Source organism: Rana temporaria, chromosome 2 (assembly GCF_905171775.1).
Source record: "Rana temporaria chromosome 2, aRanTem1.1, whole genome shotgun sequence".
Classification (NCBI taxonomy): Eukaryota; Metazoa; Chordata; class Amphibia; order Anura; family Ranidae; genus Rana; species Rana temporaria.
Genome location: NC_053490.1, coordinates 217770055 through 217791558, shown reverse-complemented (window position 1 = coordinate 217791558; position 21504 = coordinate 217770055). Strand labels below are relative to the sequence as shown.

The 21504-nt window shown below is 43.4% G+C and overlaps 1 protein-coding gene across 6 annotated transcripts in view; it reads left to right on the top strand.

Annotated features, from left to right (window-relative positions):
- Positions 1 to 21504, top strand: part of NPAS2 (neuronal PAS domain protein 2) — a 149941-nt gene that overhangs the window by 116131 nt on the left and 12306 nt on the right. For 4 of the 6 annotated variants that reach the window (XM_040336443.1, XM_040336439.1, XM_040336440.1 and 1 more), the window contains 8 exons: positions 2588 to 2672; positions 4347 to 4488; positions 6936 to 7045; positions 9889 to 9978; positions 12654 to 12794; positions 16687 to 16902; positions 18876 to 19063; positions 20819 to 20857. In XM_040336443.1, the coding sequence (XP_040192377.1) occupies positions 2588 to 2672; positions 4347 to 4488; positions 6936 to 7045; positions 9889 to 9978; positions 12654 to 12794; positions 16687 to 16902; positions 18876 to 19063; positions 20819 to 20857 (1011 nt within the window). The remainder of the gene's footprint in view (positions 1 to 2587; positions 2673 to 4346; positions 4489 to 6935; positions 7046 to 9888; positions 9979 to 12653; positions 12795 to 16686; positions 16903 to 18875; positions 19064 to 20818; positions 20858 to 21504) is intronic. The other 2 variants (XM_040336444.1, XM_040336441.1) reach the window with 1 other exon arrangement.

Below are 21504 nucleotides of genomic sequence, written 5' to 3'. Positions count from 1 at the left end.
GTAGAGTAGACAGGGGGAGCGGGAATGCAGAGTCGCACAAGCGCCAGGGATGACGCTGGTGCAGGGGACGGATAGAGCTTCTGCGGAGTCCAAGGAAGTCTCTGAGAGGCAGGTGCAGGCCGGTAAGTAGCAGCCTGGATGCAGGAGCACTGGAACAGCAGGTAAGCCGGAAAGGAAGGTATTCTGAAAGTCTGGCCGCAGCAGGTCCCAGAAGACTGGACAGGGTCCCAGAAGACTGGATAGGCAGGAGCAGCCGGACTGGTAGCAGGAGAGGCCCAGGTAACAGAGAGGTCGACTAGCCGGGTCGGCAACAGACGGTCAGCGGAGTACCAGGGTTCAGGCAGAAGGATGGTCAGAGCAAGCCGAGGTCAGGGCAGGCGGAAGACAGGAACAAACGAAGACAAGCCGGGTATCAGGATCTGGATCAAGCAGGAGTAGTTGGTACAGGTATAGGTACAGGTACAGGTGGTCTCAGGAAACGCTGCAGACCGGACAGCAAGGGGCCAGGCTCCCAGGACACTTTAAGTAGGTTGTTTTGGCGCCAAATGGACGCCTGCACGTGCCCGCGCGCCGTTACCGCCGGTGCGCGCTCCCGTGCGCCGTTACCGCCGGTGCGCGCGTGCACGAGCGCGATGCCGTGGTTGCGCGCGCATTGCGCGTGCCGATGCGCCGCTAGCGCCCTCTGGTGGCCGAGGTAATTCATGACAAATGTGTTGTGTAGCAGGCTTCTGTTTTTCATATTTCCCGCCCACACATCCTCCCTCTCTCAGGCACAGCTGCACGCCGGAGATGGGAGAGTGGGCAGGCCAGGCATAGACAGGAGGAACAGGGGTGGGAGGAGGTGGAGTTTGTCCTTCCTGCTTTCCTGTCTGGGAGGGGGGAGTGTGCATGCTGGGCTGTCACAGACACTCGACTCAGCTGCAGCCATTCGTCTCTTCATTTATAGGCTGATTCTCCTGTCCTACCGAAGGAAAAACTGATGGGAGGTTGGCAACACTGCTTGGGCCCCCGTGGTGGTGGAACTGCAGGGCCCAGTCGCAAGTGTGAATTCTGTGACCCTGGTAGTTCCGCCACTGTGCACTCCATATGTTTGTATGTTGTGGAAAACATTAAGGGCCTATTTAGATATGTGCTTGTGTGTAGAGGTGCATTATTTTTTTGTAGCATTGATGTTGGACGAGAAAACCTGGTTTGCAGTCTCCGCTCTAATTCATCCCAAAGGGGTTCTGTCAGGGTGGGGATAAAGACTTTGTGCAGGCCAGTCAGGTTCCTCCACCCCAAACTCGCTCATCCATGTCTTTATGGACCTTACTTTGTGCACTGGTGAGCAGTCATGTTGGAACAGGAATGGGCCATCCCCGAACTGTTCCCACAAAGTTGGGAGCATGAAATTGTCCAGAATGTCTTGTCTTGGCCCATTTAGATCAGTGCCTGTGTGTAAAGGTGCATTATTTTTTTGTAGCATTGGGCAGGTGTCTTGTCATGCCTCATTGTGAGTTTCTTTGGTGTGTTTGCATTTTGATGTGTGTTTGTAATGTGTTTTTCAGTATAGAATATGGAATGGATAGGGTTAACAACCATTGATCAAGGCTTTATAAGTGGACCTTCACCCTGTCCCACCAAATTTCTGGCATTCCACTCCTACCTTCCTCCACTCTCTCAATCAGGTTTTTTTGTTGGGGGGGGGGGGGGGGCGACGACACATTGCTGCACTTCTTGACTCCTCGCCTAGGCGAGAATGACATATCAGATGCTACACAGCCTTGTGGTATACTTGCATCATGCATCCCAGGAAGCCTCAGGGTAGTACACTGTGCATGCAGTGCATCACGGGGGGTGGCTGTCTATTCCTAGTTTGATGATCTGTAATTGTGTGTATTTATACAGTATGCATATAATTCAAAAAAGAAGGTTGGAACGGAGTAAGTGGAGTCTATAAGAGGTGGGTGGGGCTTCTGATAAGTGGGCAGGGTCAAAAAAGGAAGGGTGGTGTCTGGCACACCACCATCTTAAAACTTTACCAGTCGCCACTGCTAATTATACACAATAACTAGTCCTCTGGTTCTGAGCTATGTTATACTCCATATGTCTGTCTGTGGAGCACATATTATATTGTACACTTCAAGATAATTTACAAAACATTTGAAGGACAAGGAACCCATGCATAAAAGGGTCCCCATTCACCTTTACAGAGAATATAGGATGAAATTTAATCAATACCACTGCTGGTTTTACTGCATGTGGCAATGCACACAACAGCAGCCTTCTTCAGACAACATTTCAAAAAATGAAGCTATGAATCATGAGATTTGTAGTTATACCAGTAAGTTAGTCATCCTTCTTTGAGAACGAAAAAAAATAGCAAAATTCATACTTAGACTTACCATAATTTTCCTTTTTAGACGATTTTCATAGCATCACATTAATAGGGTTGGGGGGGTCCCTCACTAGTGTGATGCCAGGGAGATGTCAGGAAAGGAGCTTTATTGATCACTTACAAACTAAGCTTTTTAAAACAGGATAAAGAATGTTTAAATAATAGGACGTGGGGAATTCGATTTTCTGTTAAAGATATTATCTCTGTTAGTTATGCAGATGTGCGTGTGGAAAGAAGACAGAAAGTGAGCTTGGATGACACCTCATCAGAAGTCATTGTCACATCTGCACTAAAGGTAATGAATATTTTTATATAACATAATACCTATTTTATTGTTTTACATAATGACTATAACAAGAAGGTAAATTCTTAAGTGTTTCTAAAGGTTAATTTTTTTTATTAAAATAATAAATACGTCATATTTACCTGCTCTGTGCAATGGTTTTGCACAGAGCTGCCCCAATCCTCATTTTCTTGGATCCCCCCCTCCCACGCTTCTGGCCCTTCCCCCTTCGCCGAGTGCCCGGGCCCAGAGCAAGCTGATTGCTTTGGGGCACTTATGCATGCTCGCTCCCAAGCCACCTCTTTGTGTCTATGGGACACAGAATGCATGAAGAAAAAAAATGAATCCTTTACAACCACTTTAAACCCCAAGCACCAGTCAAAACTTGCATTTTTAATTTCAGAGAAATGGGGAAGGGTTAGAACTTGTGTCAGGTTTTACAGCTGTCTGTGACTACATTGGGAAGATTTTCCCCCAGTCATTGGTACAAAATGTAAAGGGAATTCTCCTCTATGAGGACCCAGACAACAGTAAGTGTCAGCTCACACCAGAACCTCACAGGAACCCTTTCACTTAAATGGACTGAAATAGCACTGGATCGCACCAAAATATGAACATGAACATGAACTGTAAGCTTGTTTAAATAACTAGGATCTTATACCAAGGTGCATAACAACCAAGCAAAAATGCTTTTGCGCTTTTTACTGAAGTTTGAAAAACACTAAACACATCCTATCCTGCCCTCTTAGCCTCTGCAACTGCCATGGTGCTACTCATGTGATCAGTTATGACACCGGTCATTTGATGGTTTTACAGTTTGGTTGAAAGCACAAGCAAATGTGACAATTAGCAATCCCGGCATGCTTGGAATGTAACTGTTTTTTTAAACTGTTAAATCGATGGGTTTAGTTCTAAATTCAGATCGACTCAAATTTGGCACACATTTGACTGTTATATGTTACTACTTTATTAAAATATTGAAATATGTTTTACATTTACTTTGTTGGTTCCTCATCAGGTTCACCTTGCCTGTGATTGACAGCAGAAAGCAGTGAACCAATTCCTTAGCCGCTGCTAAGTCCAGTAGTGGCTTTGGCATCTGCACACTGCCATTCCCTATCAATCACAGGCAAGGCGAGCCTATTGAGGAACTAGTCTCAGAGTTCCCTTTCAAGCTCCGCCCACCAGACAACTCAAACTCACGACTGTTGTGCCTGTTGGGTGGGTCCGCCTTGACAATGATTGACAGCAGATAGCAGGGGACAGATTTAAAATAGCGGATGTCAATCCGCCCAATGGCCATGCACTGTCAAAAGGAAATCTGACCTAATGGGGGCCTAGTCTCACAGTTCCCTATCAGCCTCCTCTCACTCTTACTACAAAGAACCTCTGCCACGCACCTGTCAGTATAACAGGCACAGTTGCCAGTCAGGAGGGAGTCCACTAAGGAAGGAGTGTCCACTGTCGATACTCTGACTTGAATTCCTGCATTGACAGATTTATGTACTTGTCTCTGAAAGGTACATGAACAAGGTGCACATGACTTTTAGTGCTGCGCTCTGACAGAATACTGAGGGGTGTAAGACACCCTTTATGAATTCCCCAGATAGTGCTAAGTGAAATAATCTGTCACTATAAAGTGGTAACAACATATTCTAAATTGTTTCATATATATATATATACTAGGACAAGGACTTGAGTGTTGACAGTGACCCGCATTACAGTGTGCTAGAAGTTAGTGCCTCCCTTCTCAGCCCCAGCCGCACTCCATCAGTTTCTTCAAGAAGTTCCCACAAATCTTCTCAGACTGCAGCCTCAGAACCTGCACGTGAGTAACCAAATGTTGGCAAAGATGCTTGTGTAACAGAATTTTATTTAAAATTGGCTTCTGCTGCAAATAAAAACATTCCAATGGCATTTTAAGATAATTTTATACGTATCAGTTATATATGGATGTGCACTTACCTATTTGTTTGGATCTCTAAAATTACAGGAGGTTAAAAAGTGCGTGCATCCCCTCAGGGAATAATCCTTCCTTTTTATACACCTGTATACACTTTAGTAGAGCTTAGGTTCAGACCAAAACAAAACTTCTTATTGCTTTAAAATATTTATTAAAACTGCCCTACAAGTATAAAACACTCACATTCTACAAAAACACATAGGGGCTGATTTACCAAGCCTTTGCTCGATGATTCATGGAGCAAAGGCTGGAGCAACAGCCGTTTTGACATTTACTAAAGGAATGTGCTGCATAAAGCAGCACAATTCCTTATTTACTATAATGCCGAGTGCGCCCAAGAGGGGGCGCATGGTGCGCCTCTATGGACCTGGCGCACAGCATTAAGAAATGTAAAAAGAAAGTGTTTGGGAGTGAGTTTATTAGGGGGGGAGGGTGTGGGGTGATGTTGGGAAGTGTAGTGATATGTATTTGTTTAACATTTACGGGCCAAATTGAAAGTGAAAGTGATTTTTGTGAAAATGAGCCACTGCGCCGGCAAGTACATTTAAACCTGCCGGAGGTTTATTTCTGTACTGTGCATGCACGCCGCTTCACTACGCCGGCAAAATATTGGTAAATATCAAGCGGCGTAGCTGCCTTTGCGTGGCTTGAAGTGACGCACGTGAATGCCCGAATCGTTTTCAGCTTACGATGATCACGAAGGGGAACTCTGCGCCAATTAAAAAAAAATGGCGTGGGTTCCCCTTCAGGAGCATATCAGGCCCTTAGGTTTGGTATGTATCGTAAGGGGGAAAACCTACGCCAAAAAAACAGCGTGGGGGCTCCCCCAAGATCCATACCAAACCCTTATCCGAGCACGCCGCCTGGCCGGACAGGAATGGGGGTGGGGACGAGCGAGCGATCCCCCCCCCGAGCCGTACCAGGCCGCATGCCCTCATCATGGGGGAGTGTGTGCTTTGGGGCAGGGGGGCACTGCGCCCCCCACCCCAAAGCACTCTTGTCCCCATGTCGATGGGGACAAGGGCCTCATCCCCACAACCCTGGCCGGTGGTTGTGAGGGTCTGCGGGCGGGGGGCTTATCGGAATCTGGAAGACCCCTTTAACAAAGGGGACCCCCAGATCCAGCCCCCCCCCCTGTGTGAAATGGTAAAAAATGTAAAAAAAAGGCAATAGCCGGTTTTTGACAATTCCTTTATTAATGTCTTCTTTCCGCGCTTCTTCTTCTTCTTCCATCTTCTTCTTTTCTGCATTCATTCGGGTTTCTTCCTCCATCTTCTTCTTCCTCTGCTTCTTTCTTGGGTCTTCTCGTCCGCATCTTGCACCAGCTTATTTCGCCATCTTCTTCTCCTTCCTTCGGTCTTCTCGTCCGCATCTTGCACCGGCTTCTTCTTCCCCCGGACGATCCGCTTTCAATTGAAGAAAGGGGGTTGCTTTGGGCCCCCAACAGTGACAGGGCCCAGGGCACCTTCCCCATTTGCCCTGCGGTAAAGACGGCCCTGCTAATATCTATCCCTTCAGCAGGGTGCACTTGCACAGCATGATGGCATCACAGAATGGAACTCAGCCTTACAAATTACATCCCTCTGAACTATGGGACTATGATGTAATTTTAAAGTGGTTACAGGTGTATACGCCTGAGGGGATGCACGCAGCCAATTAGGTGAGTGCACATCCATATATCACAGATGGTGTAAAAAGTCATCAAAATTGGTTGTGGATTAATACAGAGGATTGCACATTGGATTGTTTGCTGATAAAGTCACTGAGGACTTTTTTTTGCACAGAAGTGTGTTTTATAGTAGAGCACTTTTGCTCATTATTTGGATTGTCACATGTATCCATGATAACTGACATACATTTGCAGTTTTATTCAGTAAAGCAGGGCATAGACGGCAGGTTCAGCAGGGAACTGCCCAAGATTCAAACCATGTATGGGCAGGCTGATTGTACCAAGCCTGTCTGACTTTTCATGTGATTATTGCCAGCGGCTATAGCCACTGGCAATAATCATCATGCATTCTCCCTGCTGGGAAGGCTCCCATGCGCACTAATGTCCTATAGATTTGAAAGGAACATACCCATATCGCAGGAGCCTGGCACTAGATTTTTTACCAACCAGGCTTCAGACAGCACTGGGGGCTGCAGCTGTCAGGTGAGGTATATGTGTACCTGTGGGGCTAGGGAGATAGGCTTGGATGATTAAAATAAATTGGAACTTTATGTTATACATGCTTTTAGTACCATTTTACAATGTAATCTTATATGATCAGTCATTTTGGCTAATTGGATGTAATTGATACTGTTTCCTACAGCTACTGCCACAGAGCTAACCACAGACTCCAGTCCGCAGTCACTGCAGAGAGTCTCCAGTAGGCCACCAGACCTGTCATTGCAGTTAATGAGTCAACCAAACCTGGCACAGGTATGAATTACCATTATATTCTCAAGTGGAGGAAAAGTGTTGTCAGTACAAATACTGGTCTGTTTCTTGTTCTAAATAATCTTCAGATAAAATGCTAGTAGGGATATTGTGGATGGGTACTCAATGTGTAGGCAAATAAAAATTGGGGCGTTAAAACCAGTACACATATTAGGCCAGTACAATACATTGTGGCCTGGATTCACGTAGAGCCGCGTAAAATTGTGCAGGCGTAACGTATCTGATTTACGTTACGCCTCCGCAACTTACACGGGCAAGTGCTGTATTCTCAAAGCACTTGCTCCGTAAGTTGCGGCGGCGTAGCGTAAATCGGCCGGTGTGTAAGCCCGCCTAATTTAAATTTGGATCAGGGGGTGTGTTTTATGCAAAACTACTGTGACCCGACGTGATTGACGTTTGTGCGGAACGGCGCATGCGCCGTCTGTGGAATTTCCCAGTGTGCATTGCTCCAAAGTACGCGGCAAGGACGTCTTTGGTTTCGACGTGAACGTAAATGACGTCCAGCCCCATTCACGGACGACTTACGCAAACGACGTAACTTTTTCAAATTTCAACGCGGGAACGACGGCCATACTTAACATTGGCTGCGCCTCATATAGCAGGGGCAACTTTACGCCGGGAAAAGCCTAACGTAAACGTCGTAACTTTACTGCGTCGGACGTGCGTACGTTCGGGAATACGCGTATCTAGCTAATTTGCATACTCAACACGGAATTCGACGGAAACGCCACCTAGTGGTAAAAAAAAATGCAGTTAAGATCCGACGGCGTAAGAGACTTACGCCTGTTGGATCTAATGGATATCTATGCGTAACTGATTCTAAGAATCAGACGCATAGATACGACGGGTCAGATTAGGACTTACAACGGCGTACATGGCGCTGCGCCATCGTAAGTCCTTTGAGAATTTGGGCAACAGTTTTTTTAATAAGTATCCATACCTCTTGAAACTTTCCACATTTTGTCACGTTACAACCAAAAGCGTAACTGTATTTTATTGGGATTTTATGTGATAGACCAACACAACGTGGCACATAATTGTAAAGTGGAAGGAAAATGATAATGGTTTACAAAATGTTTTACAAATAAATGTTCCACTAAAATCTAGTGGAACCAACTGCCTGTAATTTAATCTCAGTATAAATACAGCTTTTCTGTGAAGCCCTCAGAGGTTTGTTAGAGAACCTTAGTGAATAAACAGCATCATGAAGGCCAAGGAACACACCAGACAGGTCAGGGATAAAGTTGTGGAGAAGTTTAAAGCAGGGTTAGGTTATAAAAAAAATCCCAAGCTTTAAACCTCTCATGGAGCACTGTTCAATCCATCATCCAAAAATCGAAAGAGTATGGCACAACTGCAAACCTACCAAGACATGGCCGTCCACCTAAACTGACAGGCCGGGCAAGGAGAGCATTCATCAGAGAAGCAGTCAAGAGACCCATGGTAATTCTGGAGAAGCTGCAGAGATCTACGGCTCAGGTGGGAGAATCTGTCCACAGGATGACTATTAGTCATGCACACAAATCTGGCCTTTATGGAAGAGTGGCAAGAAGAAAGCTATTGTTGAAAGAAAGCCATAAGAAGTCCCGTTTGCAGTTTGGGAGAAGCCATGTGGGGGACACAACAAATATGTGGAAAAAGGTGCTCTGGTCAGATGAGACCAACATTTTACTTTTTGGTCTAAAAGCAAAACGCTATGTGTGGCGGAAAACGAACACTGCACATCATCACCCTGAACATACCATCCCGACCTTGAAACATAGTGGCAGCAGCATCATGTGGTGGGGAAGCTTTTCTTCAGCCGGGCAGGGAAGCTGGTCAAAGTTGATGGGAAGATGGATGGAGCAAAATACAGGGCAATCTTTAAAAAAAAAAAAAACTGTTATGCCTTGTACACACAAGCAGAATTTCCAACGGAAAAAGTCAGACACAAGCTTTTCATCGGATGTTCTGTCCGTGTGTTTGCCCCATCGAAGTTTTTGCATCGTAAATTCCGACGGAATTAGATAGAGAACATGTTATAATTTTTGTTCAATTTCCATTCGTCTGGATTCAATTCCAACAGACTAAAAACCATGCATGCTCGGAATCAAGTCGGAAGCATTGAACTTAATTTTTCTCTGCTCGTCGTAGTGTTGTACGTCACCGTGTTCTTGATGGTCGGAATTTGGTGTGACCGCGTGTATGCAAGACAGCTTGAGCAGAAAAACCGCCAGAGTTTATTCCGACGGGAAAACCGGTCATATGTACAGGGCATTAGAGTCTGCAAAAGACCTGAGACTGGAGCAGAGGTTCACCTTCCAGCAGGACAACGACCCTAAACATACAGCCAGAGCTACAATGGAATGGTTTAGATCAAAGCGTATTCATGTATTAGAATGGCCCAGTCAAAGTTCAGACCTAAATCCACGACATAAAAATTGCTGTTTACAGACACTCTCCATCCAATCTGACAAAGCTTGAGCTATTTTTCAAAGAAGAATGGCCAAAAATGTACCTCTCTATATGTGCTAAGCTGGTAGAGACATCCCCAAAAAGACTTGTAGCTGTAATTGCAGCGAAAGGCGGTTCTACAAAGTATGGACTCAGGGGGGCTGAATACAAATGCCCCCCACAGTTTTCACATTTTTATTTGTAAAAAAAACATTTATCATTTTCCTTCCACTTCACAACTATGTGCAACTTTGTATTGGTCTATCGCATTGTTGTAACATGACAAAATGTGGAAGATTTCAAGGGGTATGAATACTTTTTCAAGGCACTGTATTTTATTATTTTGTGATTTTATATTTTGTAATTTATCAGAATGTTTTGAACCTGTATAGGCTTCAGTACCATCACAGCAGGGCGATCTCCCACAACAACAGTTTGTACCACAAAATCAGCTACTCAGTGAATCACCATCTATAACACAGGTAGGTAGATCTGCTTTCAGTACCATGTAAATTGTTCAATTATATATACGGTATAAAGTCTCTAATATAGACATGCCTCTCACTTTGGTAGTTTTGGGGGGTTAACTGATCTAAGCCAAAATAAATTCATTTCCCCAAAACAATTTGAGGAAATTTACTAACTAGCTTTCCTACATACCATTTGCCTATCATGCTCTCGTGTATGTTTCAGCAGGAAGGCTTCCTGCTTCCTTCCACGTATATTAACTGAGGGGGAGAAAAAAAATCAAATCTCCATGTGACTGTATGGGACTGTGCAGCTCTTGATTTTGATAAATGACTAATGCCGCGTACACACGATAATTTTTCAACATGAAAAAAACATTGTTTTTCAAAAATGTCATTTAAAATGATCGTGTGTGGGCTTCACATAATTTTTCAGGTTCTGAAAAACAACAGAATTTTTTTCCAAACATGCTGCATTTTTTAATGTCGTTTTAAACAATGTCGTTTTTCGGGTTGTAAAAAATGATCGTGTGTGGGCTAAAACGACGTACAAAACCCGCGCATGCTCAGAAGCAAGTTATGAGACGGGAGCGCTCGTTCTGGTAAAACTACCGTTCATAATGGAGTAAGCCCATTCATCACGCTGTAACAGACAAAAAAGCACAAATCGTCTTTTACTAACACGGAATCAGCTAAAGCAGCCCAAAGGCGAATGGAACTTCCCCCTTATAGTGCTGTTGTACGTGTTGTACGTCACTGCGCTTTGCTAGATCATTTTTTTAAAACGATGGTGTGTAGGCAACATCGTTTTAATGATGAGGTTGGGAAAACGTCGTTTTTTCGACATGCTGAAAAACAACGTTTTTTTTTCATGCTGAAAAATGATTGTGTGTATGCGGCATTACTGTGTTGATGGGAGAACTTAGTGATATCCACCCACAAGTTTCATATTGACCTAACCTGTTTGAAAAAATATAGTATGAGAAGGTACCCACAGATAGGTACAGTTCATTGGATTAGACATTTTTAAACAGATGATTAAAAAAACATACAGCAGAGCACATGTGAATTGACCCCTTTGTCTTTTATTTTTAGTCTGGGTACTTATGCAAGACTTTACTCTGAATGTTTAATTTTTGTCATTTTTATTTTCTAAATTAAAGTAACATATTTGCTTAGAATATCACAAGTAGATGTGAAAATTATTTTTGGCTGTCAATTTACAAATCCATGATAGACAGTAAAGATAATAGTAGATAGTTTAGTAACCCAATCAACTAATCAGATTTCAGGTTTTTATATATATATAGCTAGATTCACGTAGGGTTACGCCGGCGTATCAGTAGATACGCCGTCGTAACTCTGAATCTACGCCGTCGTAAATTTAAGCGTATTCTGGAAACCAGATATGCTTAAATTAGGTTAAGATACGAGCGGCGTAAGTCTCCTACGCCGTCATATCTTAGGGTGCATATTTACGCTGGCCGCTAGGTGGCACTTCCGTTAAGTTTGGCATAGAATATGCAAATGACTAGATACGCCGATTCACGAACGTACGTGCGCCCGTCGCAGTAAAGATACGCCGTTTCCGTAAGAGGTACGCCGGCGTAAAGATAAAGCTGCCCCCTAGGTGGCCTAGCCAATGTTAAGTATGGCCGTCGTTCCCGCGTCGAAATTTGAAAATTTTACGTCGTTTGCGTAGGTCGTCCGTGAATGGGGCTGGACGTAATTTACGTTCACGTCGAAACCAATACCTCCTTGCGGCGTACTTTGGAGCAATGCACACTGGCATATGTACATGGACGGCGCATGCGCCATTCGTAAAAAACGTCAATCACGTCGGGTCACCAATCATTTACATAAAACACGCTCCCCTCATCCTCATTTGAATTAGGCGCGCTTTAGCCGGCCCCATTTATGCTACGCCGCCGTAACTTAGGAGGCAAGTGCTTTGTGAATACAGCACTTGCCTCTCTGACTTATGGCGGCGTAGCGTAAATACGATACGCTACGCCGCCTGAAAGATGCGCCGCCCTACCTGAATCTAGCTAATAATGTTTTTTCATTATTCTGATTGCAAAAACTGTGATTGCTTAAAGGAGTTGTAAAGGAAAATGTTTTTTGCAATCTATGCATTAAGGTGAAAAAATATCTGCTGCTGCCGCCCCCCCTGAGCCCTCGTTATTCTTACCTGACCCCTCGAAAGTCCCGTGCGGTCCCGATATCCTCTTCGCCGCTCAGACTGGCCGCTGATTGGCTAGAGCGGATGGATTGAGAGCAGCGCAGCCATTGGCTGGCGCTGCTGTCAATCACATCCAGTGGCGCGCCGAGGCCGAGTGATACAGTATCACGGGAGCGCGCCCGCAATTAGTGACCACCATGCGAGCTCTCGCATGACTGTGGTTGTGACTAATTGCGGGGAGGACCAGAGACAGCTGCCGAGGGACCCCAGAAGACATGGATCAGGGGCACTCTATGCAAAACGAACTGCACAGTGGAGGTAAGTATAACATGTTTGTTATTTAAAAAAATATATATTTTTTTCCTTTAGTGACCCTTTAACTGTGTAATTTCCCTTTTTTTTGTGTAAAAATGACTGTAAAATTGTAATTTGCAATATACATACAACTGTTTCTATATAACATTGCACAAACTGAGGGAACACCAACTACAGTCTTTTCCTTTTTTAGTTTTCTGCACAGATGTTCCAAACCGTCAGGGATCAACTGGAACAACGGAGACAGGATATCCAAGCTAACATAAGATGGCAACAGAAGGAACTACAAAAGATCTTGGAGACCCTAAGTATGGTCCAGGATCCCAATCCACAAGTGAGTTACTATTTATTACTGGGGATGTAGAGCCGGGGCCATGACTAATAGAATAGAATGAATGAACGCTTGATGCGCCCTCTACACATTTGCAAAACACAGCTTTAGGTGCATTGTTACGCTGCTTTTTCCTCCCCTGGAGCAAAAGCATCCAGGGGAGAAAATAAACATTCTGTGAGCGTTTAAAAGCTGTTAGAGGCATTTGCTGTTTCAAATGCCTCTGAACATCCGTCCTGAACGCATGCTTTCCAAAAAGTGCTTCTAAACTCAACTGCCTAAAAACGATTAGAAACAACCCTATGTACATGTACTGATAAGATAACATAGAGGAGAGTTCAGGGAAAACTGAAAAAAGATGCTCAACTGCGCCTAAATCTGAAAAATATGTAATCTGCCCAGGAGGCTCAAACTTTTATCAAGAATAGATATTAAAGTAACCTTGCCCTCCAAAACAGACAATGTAATAAAAGTAGTAAGACCAGACGACAATTTACCAGAAATGTTAGCATTTTATACATGTGTTAATATTTATTTACTTTCTAAAAACATAGAATTATGATTTAGTAGGAAAGTGGAAACCTGTTCAAAGAACTTCTATTTAAAAATAAATGGCCTGTCACTGTGCTAATGCCCCGTACACACAGCCCAAGTCAGACAGGCTTTTTTTCTCGGAAAGTCCGGCCGTGTGTAGCCTCCATCTGACTTTTTTTGTCGGAAGTCCAACAGACTTTAGGTAGAGAACCTGTTCTCTTTTTGTCCGTCAGACTTCTGACAGGGTCACGGCGGACTTTTGCACAGTCAAAGTATGACCGTGTGTACGAGGCATTACAGTTAAACTAAATAGGTTCAGCTTTACTGCCCTGGAAGTAGTAGGCAGCCTATGAGTCAAAGAATGGCTTCCACCGAAGGCTTCTGTGACAAGGTTTTAGCTTTGTTTTAGAATCCCTTTGGAGCTGAAGTTTAATAAAAGAAAAATGTTTTTGGGGATACAGCATCAGGGGCATAACTTACCTTTATTGAAGGGGGTAACTGTCGTGCATCACGTTTTTGCATTCTGTGTAAGAATACAGGGAGTTTTGTGAATGGATGAGTGGGATGGAAGGGGAAGGCCAGCGGTGCAATCCTTCACTGTTAAAGCCAAGGCAGTTAACCCATGCATAGCTGGATATTCAGCGCTTTGAGAAGGATTCAGCATCAATTAAGGATGAGAATTTTTACAGTAACGAGCAGCCCCAGGAGGGTGTAGAATGCGTTATGTTTCTGGTCCTGTATTCGCAGATTTTTTTTTTTTACTAAATTTCAGCTTTAAAGTGAAAGTACAGATAGATTTGTCATCAATAGACATTTTAGCTTTTTGTATTATACGTAGTTGATTTTGAAAAGGTACAAACCTCAAAGCTGAACTCAAGGTAGATATTAAAAGAGAAGTATCGGAATCCTCAAAAAAAAACACGCACCTAGATGGCTACAGCACCAATCTCAGCTTCAGCTGTCCCCTGCCAACTCTACCCCGAGAACTGGGCGAGCAAACACCACTGATCACTCAGTTCTCCCCTCTGCTCTGAGCAGAAAGCAATGACTGTTAGTCAGTGGCTCTCTGTTCTGCTCCTACAGTGCTTATTGGAGCGCTAGGCTGTGAAGGGGGTGGTAGGGGCTGGCTAAGACTCTTAGCAGCATGCATCTGGGTGGATCCCATCCAAGCCTTGACCAGCTGAGTGACGTCAGCTGACAGTGGGCTTCATTCCACAGATGATTTCTTTGTGTGCTGCTTCTCCTTGCACTGTCCAATCACAGGGAGGGTGTGGGCCAGGGACCTATGAAAATCTAGCTCCCATGCCCTACTAAACATGGCTCAGCACATACTGTATACATCAGGCATGTCCAAAGTCCGGCCCATGGGCCAATTGCGGCCATTGTGGTTTTGAACGGCCCGCCTGGTTATCTGGACTTATATATCTTTTGCGGCCCCCAACGATCTCCCAGCATTGGGGCCACAAAAGTTATATATCAGGCATCACTTAATGGTGGATCATGGGCTGAATCTTTCATGCCCCTAACATCATTCATTACATGGGAAGCGTGGCAGCCAGGTCTCTCCTTTACATCGCATCACTCCCCCTTCCTCCCCCTCCCCACACACCTGATTCACAAAAGCCTGGAAGCGCTGCAGGTCTGGACAAAAAGCGGGACCTTTCAAGTTACTAAGCAGGTGATTGGTTGCTAGACAGTGGGGCGGTCCCAGCAACCAATCCACCGCCTTTAACGTGAAAAGTCCCGCCCTTTGTCTGGACCTACCATGTCATGGATGCTTCCCGGCTTGTGTGATTAAGGTAGGGCAGTCAGTGTGGGGAGGGGGAATGCTGCATTGATAAAATGCACAGTCTGTCTGTCTCTGTAATATCGAGGGAGGACTGTGATGAAGTGGGGTCTGATGTGGGATCTGTGATAAAGTGGGATCTGATGGGGGGATCTGTGATGAAGTGGGGTCTGATGGGGCGGATTTGTAATGAAGTCGGGTCTGATGGGGGGATCTGTGATGAAGTGGGGTCTTATGGGGAGATCTGTGATGAAGTGGATCTGTGATGAAGTGGGGTCTGATGGGGGGATCTGTGACCAAGTGGGGTCTGATGGGGGGGTCTGTGATGAAGTGGGGTCTGATGAGGGATCTGTAATGAAGTGGGATCTGATGGGGGGGATCTGTGATGAAGTGGGATCTGATGGGGGGGATCTGTGATGAAGTGGGGTCTGATGGGGGGATCTGTGATGAAGTGGGGTCTGATGTGGGGATCTGTGATGAAGTTGGGTCTGATGGGGGATCTGTGATGAAGTGGGGTCCGATGGGGGGGGATCTGTGATAGAGTGGGGTCTGTAATGGGGGGGTGATCTGTGATGGAGTGGGGATCTGCTTCACAGACCTTTATTTAACCACTTCCCGCCCGCCCTGCGAGTTTTTACGGTCACAATGTGGCTCTTAATTGCCGGGAGGCCATCTATATACGGCCATCTGTAATGTGTCAAAAGTGTCCGATGTGTCCGCCATAATATCGCAGTCCTGACAAAATTCGCAGATCGCTGTATTACTAGTAAAAAAAATAATAAAAAATATGTCAGAATTATATCCCCTATTTTGTAGCCACTATAACTTTTGCGCAAAACAATCACTATACGCTTATTGCGGGTTTTTTTTGTTTTTGTTTTTACCAAAAATATGTAGAATACATATCGGCCTAAACTGAGAAAAAAATAGTTTTTTTTTTTAAATGGGATATTTATTATAGCAAAAAGTAAAAAATATTGTGTTTATTTTTCAAAATTGTCGCTCTTTTTTTGTTTATAGCGCAAAAAATAAAAACCGCAGAGGTGATCAAATACCACCAAAAGAAAGCTCTATTTGTGGGGGGAAAAAAGGACGTCAATTTTGTTTGGGAGGCATGTCGCACCACTGCGCAATTTTAATTTAAAGTGAGGCAGTGCTGAAAGCTGAAATTTTGCCTGGGCAGGAAGGGGGTATATGTGCCCAGTAAGCAAGTGGTTAAAATGTACGTATTTTTTCCTGAAACTTCCCTCTTAAAGTGAAGGTGCGTGTTAAACGCCAAAAAATATGGTACATCCAAATAACACACAGAGCTCACCTCTTTACTCACACACAGCCACAAAGGCAAGAGAATTCTTGTTGGGCAGTGTATTAGTTGCTCGAACCAACACACTTAGACCTAATTTTTATGGTTCAAAGAACGTCAGGCAAAATGGTCGGACCTCACGCATGTTCACTTCATCAAATCTGGCCCTCTTTGAAAGAAGTTTGGACACCCCTGGTATATATCATGCATATGTTTAGCTATTTGCCTGAAGTTCAGCTTATATTAAGACTTTTGTTTTTCATTTTGATTAGATGCTTTACCAGCCACAACTTGTTTCAATGAGCTTTAGTAATATTGAACAACCAGAGCCTCAACAACAGCAAACAAACAAACAGTCTGGCATGCAACAGCAGATGATGTCTAGTTCTTCAACTCATGGACAAATATCATCATCTTCCCAGACTGCAAGCCAGCATCTAGTATCATCACAATCGATGCTACCAGATACAAATATTCTACCCAACAAGGTAATGATATTTTAGTTCTGTATACTGCATTGTAGTACAAGTACCATATGAGGCAGGTATCACTGCCCATGTATTACTAGAAATAATAATGTTTTTTTATGTCTGCAAAAACAGTGCTTTACTGCCAAATATGACTTGCATTACTGGCAATGGTGTAGAATGCTAAGAAGCAAGCACTAAACCTATCTAGCAGCACTAAGCTCAGTAGCTGAAGGCTTGATGTATTTGAAAACTACATGCACAGGTATAATATACTCTGTAGAGAAACCTTTTTCACATAAGTAGGACAGTAGGTACTTTTCGTACAAAAAGGCTGAAGAGGTCAAAATGTCTTCTGTTGGTGCAGCTAACAGAAAAAAATATTGGAGGTGTGATACCCTTTAATAGTTTTAGCTATTTAGATAATATAGATATACATACAGTGAGATAATGAGATAGATGGATGATTAGATTAGGTGTACATGACTGCAGTTAGTTATTAGCTTTATATATGACAAATGATGACTGCTCACATTTGTGAGATAATAATCAAATTGAGGGACCAGACTGTTGAATCCACGTCTAAAACTGGGTTAATTTTTGATTAAAGTTACATAGTAGGCGAGGTTGAAAAAAGACACAAGTCCATCAAGTCCAACCTATGTGTGTGATTTTATGTCAGTATTACATTGTATATCCCTGTATGTTGTGGTCATTCAGGTGTTTATTTGATAGTTTTTTGAAATGATCAATGCTTCCCACTGAAACCACTGCCTGTGGAAGGTAATTCCACATCCTTACTGCTCTTACAGTAAAGAACCTCTACGCAGTTTAAGGTTAAACCTCTTTTATTCTAATTTTAGTGAATGGCTGCGTGTCTTATTAATTTCCCTTTTGCGGAAAAGTTTTATCCCTATTGTGGGGTCACCGGTATGGTATTTGTACATTAAAATCATATTCCCCTCTCAAGCGTCTCCTCTCCAGAGAGAACAAGTTCAGTGCTCGTAACCTTTCCTCATAACTAAGATCCTCCAGTCCCTTTATCAATTTTGTTGCCCTTTTCTGGACTATCTCCAATTCCAGTACATCCTTCATGAGGACTGGTGCCCAGAACTGGACAGCATACTCCAGATGCGGCCGGATCAGAGTCCTGTAGAGTTGGAGAATTATCGTTTTATCATCTTTTTAATGCAATCACTGATGGGGTGCTTACAATGATCAGATTTTATTTATTTATGTAAAGCCTTTATCCCAAAATTAACAAAACTGTTTGCTATAACTGCTTATAAATTGTTAGCTGGAGTTCAGCTTCAATTTGTTGGTGTATCTAAATCTACTAGTACATCTGACACCCATCCTCCCAGGCTGACAATGCTGCTGTCCAATGGTACCCCCCTGTGCTCATTCATCCAGAGGGGCACTCTAATACAGGAGGTGTGTTACTGGCCAGATCACCAGGTGAAAACAGAGGGAAAAATACAAAAAAAAAAAATTTAATTAATACAGCCACCGCATCTAATGATTGGTATGCTGCAATATATATAAATATATATTTTGATTTGATGAGATACAAACAAGTTAACAATCCTTGCACTACTACTGTCAGTTCGGATATCACCTTATATATGCCCAAAATTAAAACTAGTCTAAGCTCTGCTAATTAATGGTTTGTTCAAAGGGAGAATGTCTTCTCTTTGTTGACCCAGATATTGTGGCTGTACAACTAATTTCTAGTGCTTCAGCTGGTGACAGCCAGTAATATAGTTGTGGGCTGATGGCAGCGGCAGCTTGCAATTATTGTAACATTTAAATTGTAAATAGCTTGACTACAGCGTACTAATTTTATAATGTGGATTCCAGAAACCATACTCTCTGGAGTACAGTCATGCAATGTAGTGAATCACACATGTAACAATCAATTTGTTTTCATAATCCTTATGTTTGCATTTTCAAAATCTATTATAAAAGTTTTAAAAGCTTGAACTTGGTCTCAGGGACAGAAATCAATGAGCAGCATGCAAGCCATACCAAACAGAAGCCACTCAACCAGCAGAAATGCATCTCAGCTCAGCAGTCCTACAGGTTTGTTGCAGAATATCAACACAGCTTCCTCTAGTGGTTCACAGCAGGACAACACCCAATGCGAGAGTGCCCCAGACTTTACTCATGACAGGCAATTAAGGTAAAAGTTCCAACTTACCTTGTGCATCATTTTTTGAGGGTGATTGTGTGACCGTTTGTATCGTATTACATGACAATATCATAGCAGAAGAATAATGAAGGTAGACTGTGCTTAGGTTTTGAAAGTATTTATTTCTGGTATGAGTGCATTAGACCTAAAGTTTTGGCACCAATAACTTTTTTACTGCCAATATATATTTGTCAACAGCACTTAGCATGCACTTAATATTTTGGTGTAACAGTCAATCTAAAATAAAAAAAGCCCTAAAATAAAAATAGCCCATAACTCTAAGGCCCTGTACACACGGGCAAGAATCTTGTCAGGGAAAAAACGTTGTTTTCCCTGACGAGATTCTTGGCAAGAAACTCTTGCCGCCTGAGTATACAGACTCTCTTTTCAAAAGAACCGCGGTTCTCTTGAAAGGAAAGAACGCGGTGATGTAATCGCGTACGACGAGCATGCGCTCGTCACATTCGATGCCGTCGCCGCCATCTTGCTTCATCCTACCTATGCCGTGGAAGCTACCGCGCATGCGTCAAAGTCATTTTGAACATGCGCGGGTTTCCACGGCGACAGGTAAGTATACAACACTCGGGTTTCTCGTCGGTAAACAGGCCGACAAGAATCTCGACAAGAAAAGAGCGCAGGTTCTTTTTTTTTCTCGTCGAGATTCTGGCCAGATTTCTTGACGAGAAACCTGAAAGCCTCCAACACACGAACGGTAATCTCGGCATGAAGCAGTCTTCTTGCTGTTTTTTGCCGAGAAAACCGGTCGTGTGTACGAGGTCTTAGCCATAAACCTCAACCTAATTTTAAATCTTAACCTACTCTAGTCTTCATAAATCTCTGTTCACTAGCCATAATCTTAACTTTGGAAAAATTCCTTGTTCCAAAGTTATAACACAACTAAAATTTGTGTAAAATATAGAAAACACAGAAATAAACTGATCTTGGTTTTATTTCCACTACAGCTATATTTACAGAACAAGCAGATGAAGTAAACTGCTTGTTACCTAAGAGCCCATTCACACAGGGACTACTTTGGATCCAACTTCAAGTCGCCCCAAGTCGCCCCAAGTCACCCCTAGTCACGCTGCATGAGAAAATCAATGTACCGTAAGTTAATGGAGCCGTCTTAATGCACACTACTGCAGTCGCTCCGACTTCAGAAAGGGTTCCTGTACTACTTCAATCCGACTTGTAGGCGACTTGTAGGCAACTTGTACCCATTGATTTCAATGGAAGTCGCCTCAGAAGTCAGATCACTGTTTTAACAGAAGCAACGATACAGGAAGAGAACATACATTTCTCAGGCAAACCCCTCCCTCCCCCTCCCTCCCCTAGAGCTGATTCTTGTTTGATTGGCCACTGGAAAGCCTCTTGTCCTAGAGGCAACTTGAAGTTGCCTTGTAAGTTGCCTCAGGTCGCGCTGTGATTCATACTCAAGTCGTGTCCAAGTTGGCTCCCAAAGTTGCGCTGGAAGTCATTTTGCCCCTGTGTGAATGGGCTCTAACATATCTGTTTTTCAATTTTTTTATTTTGCCTGACGTATTAAGCAATGTACATGTTTTAATTAGAGTGGAGTTCTTATTTACTATTGGGGCTTGTACAAAAAATCTGTGTAAATGCAATTCCAGTGTGCAGTAACCCTTATCAACCATCAGATCTCAATTTAGTATGGTAACATTGTGCTCTATGAGCAAGTAAGGACAGAATATGGAAGCTGCATGTGCAAACCTGTTTTTTACGTTGCAGGTTCCAGGGCTCCCAGCTTTGCTTCAGTCACGACTTACCGTAGGTTACTTTCACACCACAAAGAGGCTACCAAGCAAACGTCCTTTTTTTGCACAGTCACACAGATCACATTTAGGGTAGCCAATTAATTTCAAAGGGCTGTCATATTCACGAGAAATTGACAAAAAAGGTGCCTGCACCATTTTAAAAATCACTCTGCACCAAAACGCATGATACTGTGGCGTACACAAATGCACACATGTTGGCAAGATGTGTGGGGTTACCATTGAAAATGAATGCCACTGCTGTGTGTCTTTAAAAGTGCAGTGTGCTTTTGCGCATTGCAGGAACTGACCAAAACAAACTTGCATCCAGTGAAGTGTCAGGGCACCTGATATGCTTATATTTGTTCCAGGTCATAGTGAATGAAAGATAAGGATGACAGCCCTAAAGGTTTCACCTTTTTTTTCCAATTTTTTATTTAAAGGAGTTGCACAGGTACAATGAAAAGACAACTTCTTATATCATAAAATGAATGTCAGGAGTATAAATCACAACCAAAGCGTTGTGTTATATTGCAAAAGACCGAAGCAAGCAGAGTGCAATAAGAAAAATCAAAACAATTGTACATAGATGCATAGAACGCTTCATGCAGGTTGTGTCAAAGGCAGGCTTGTTTGGGGTAGAATATACCCTCCATAAATATC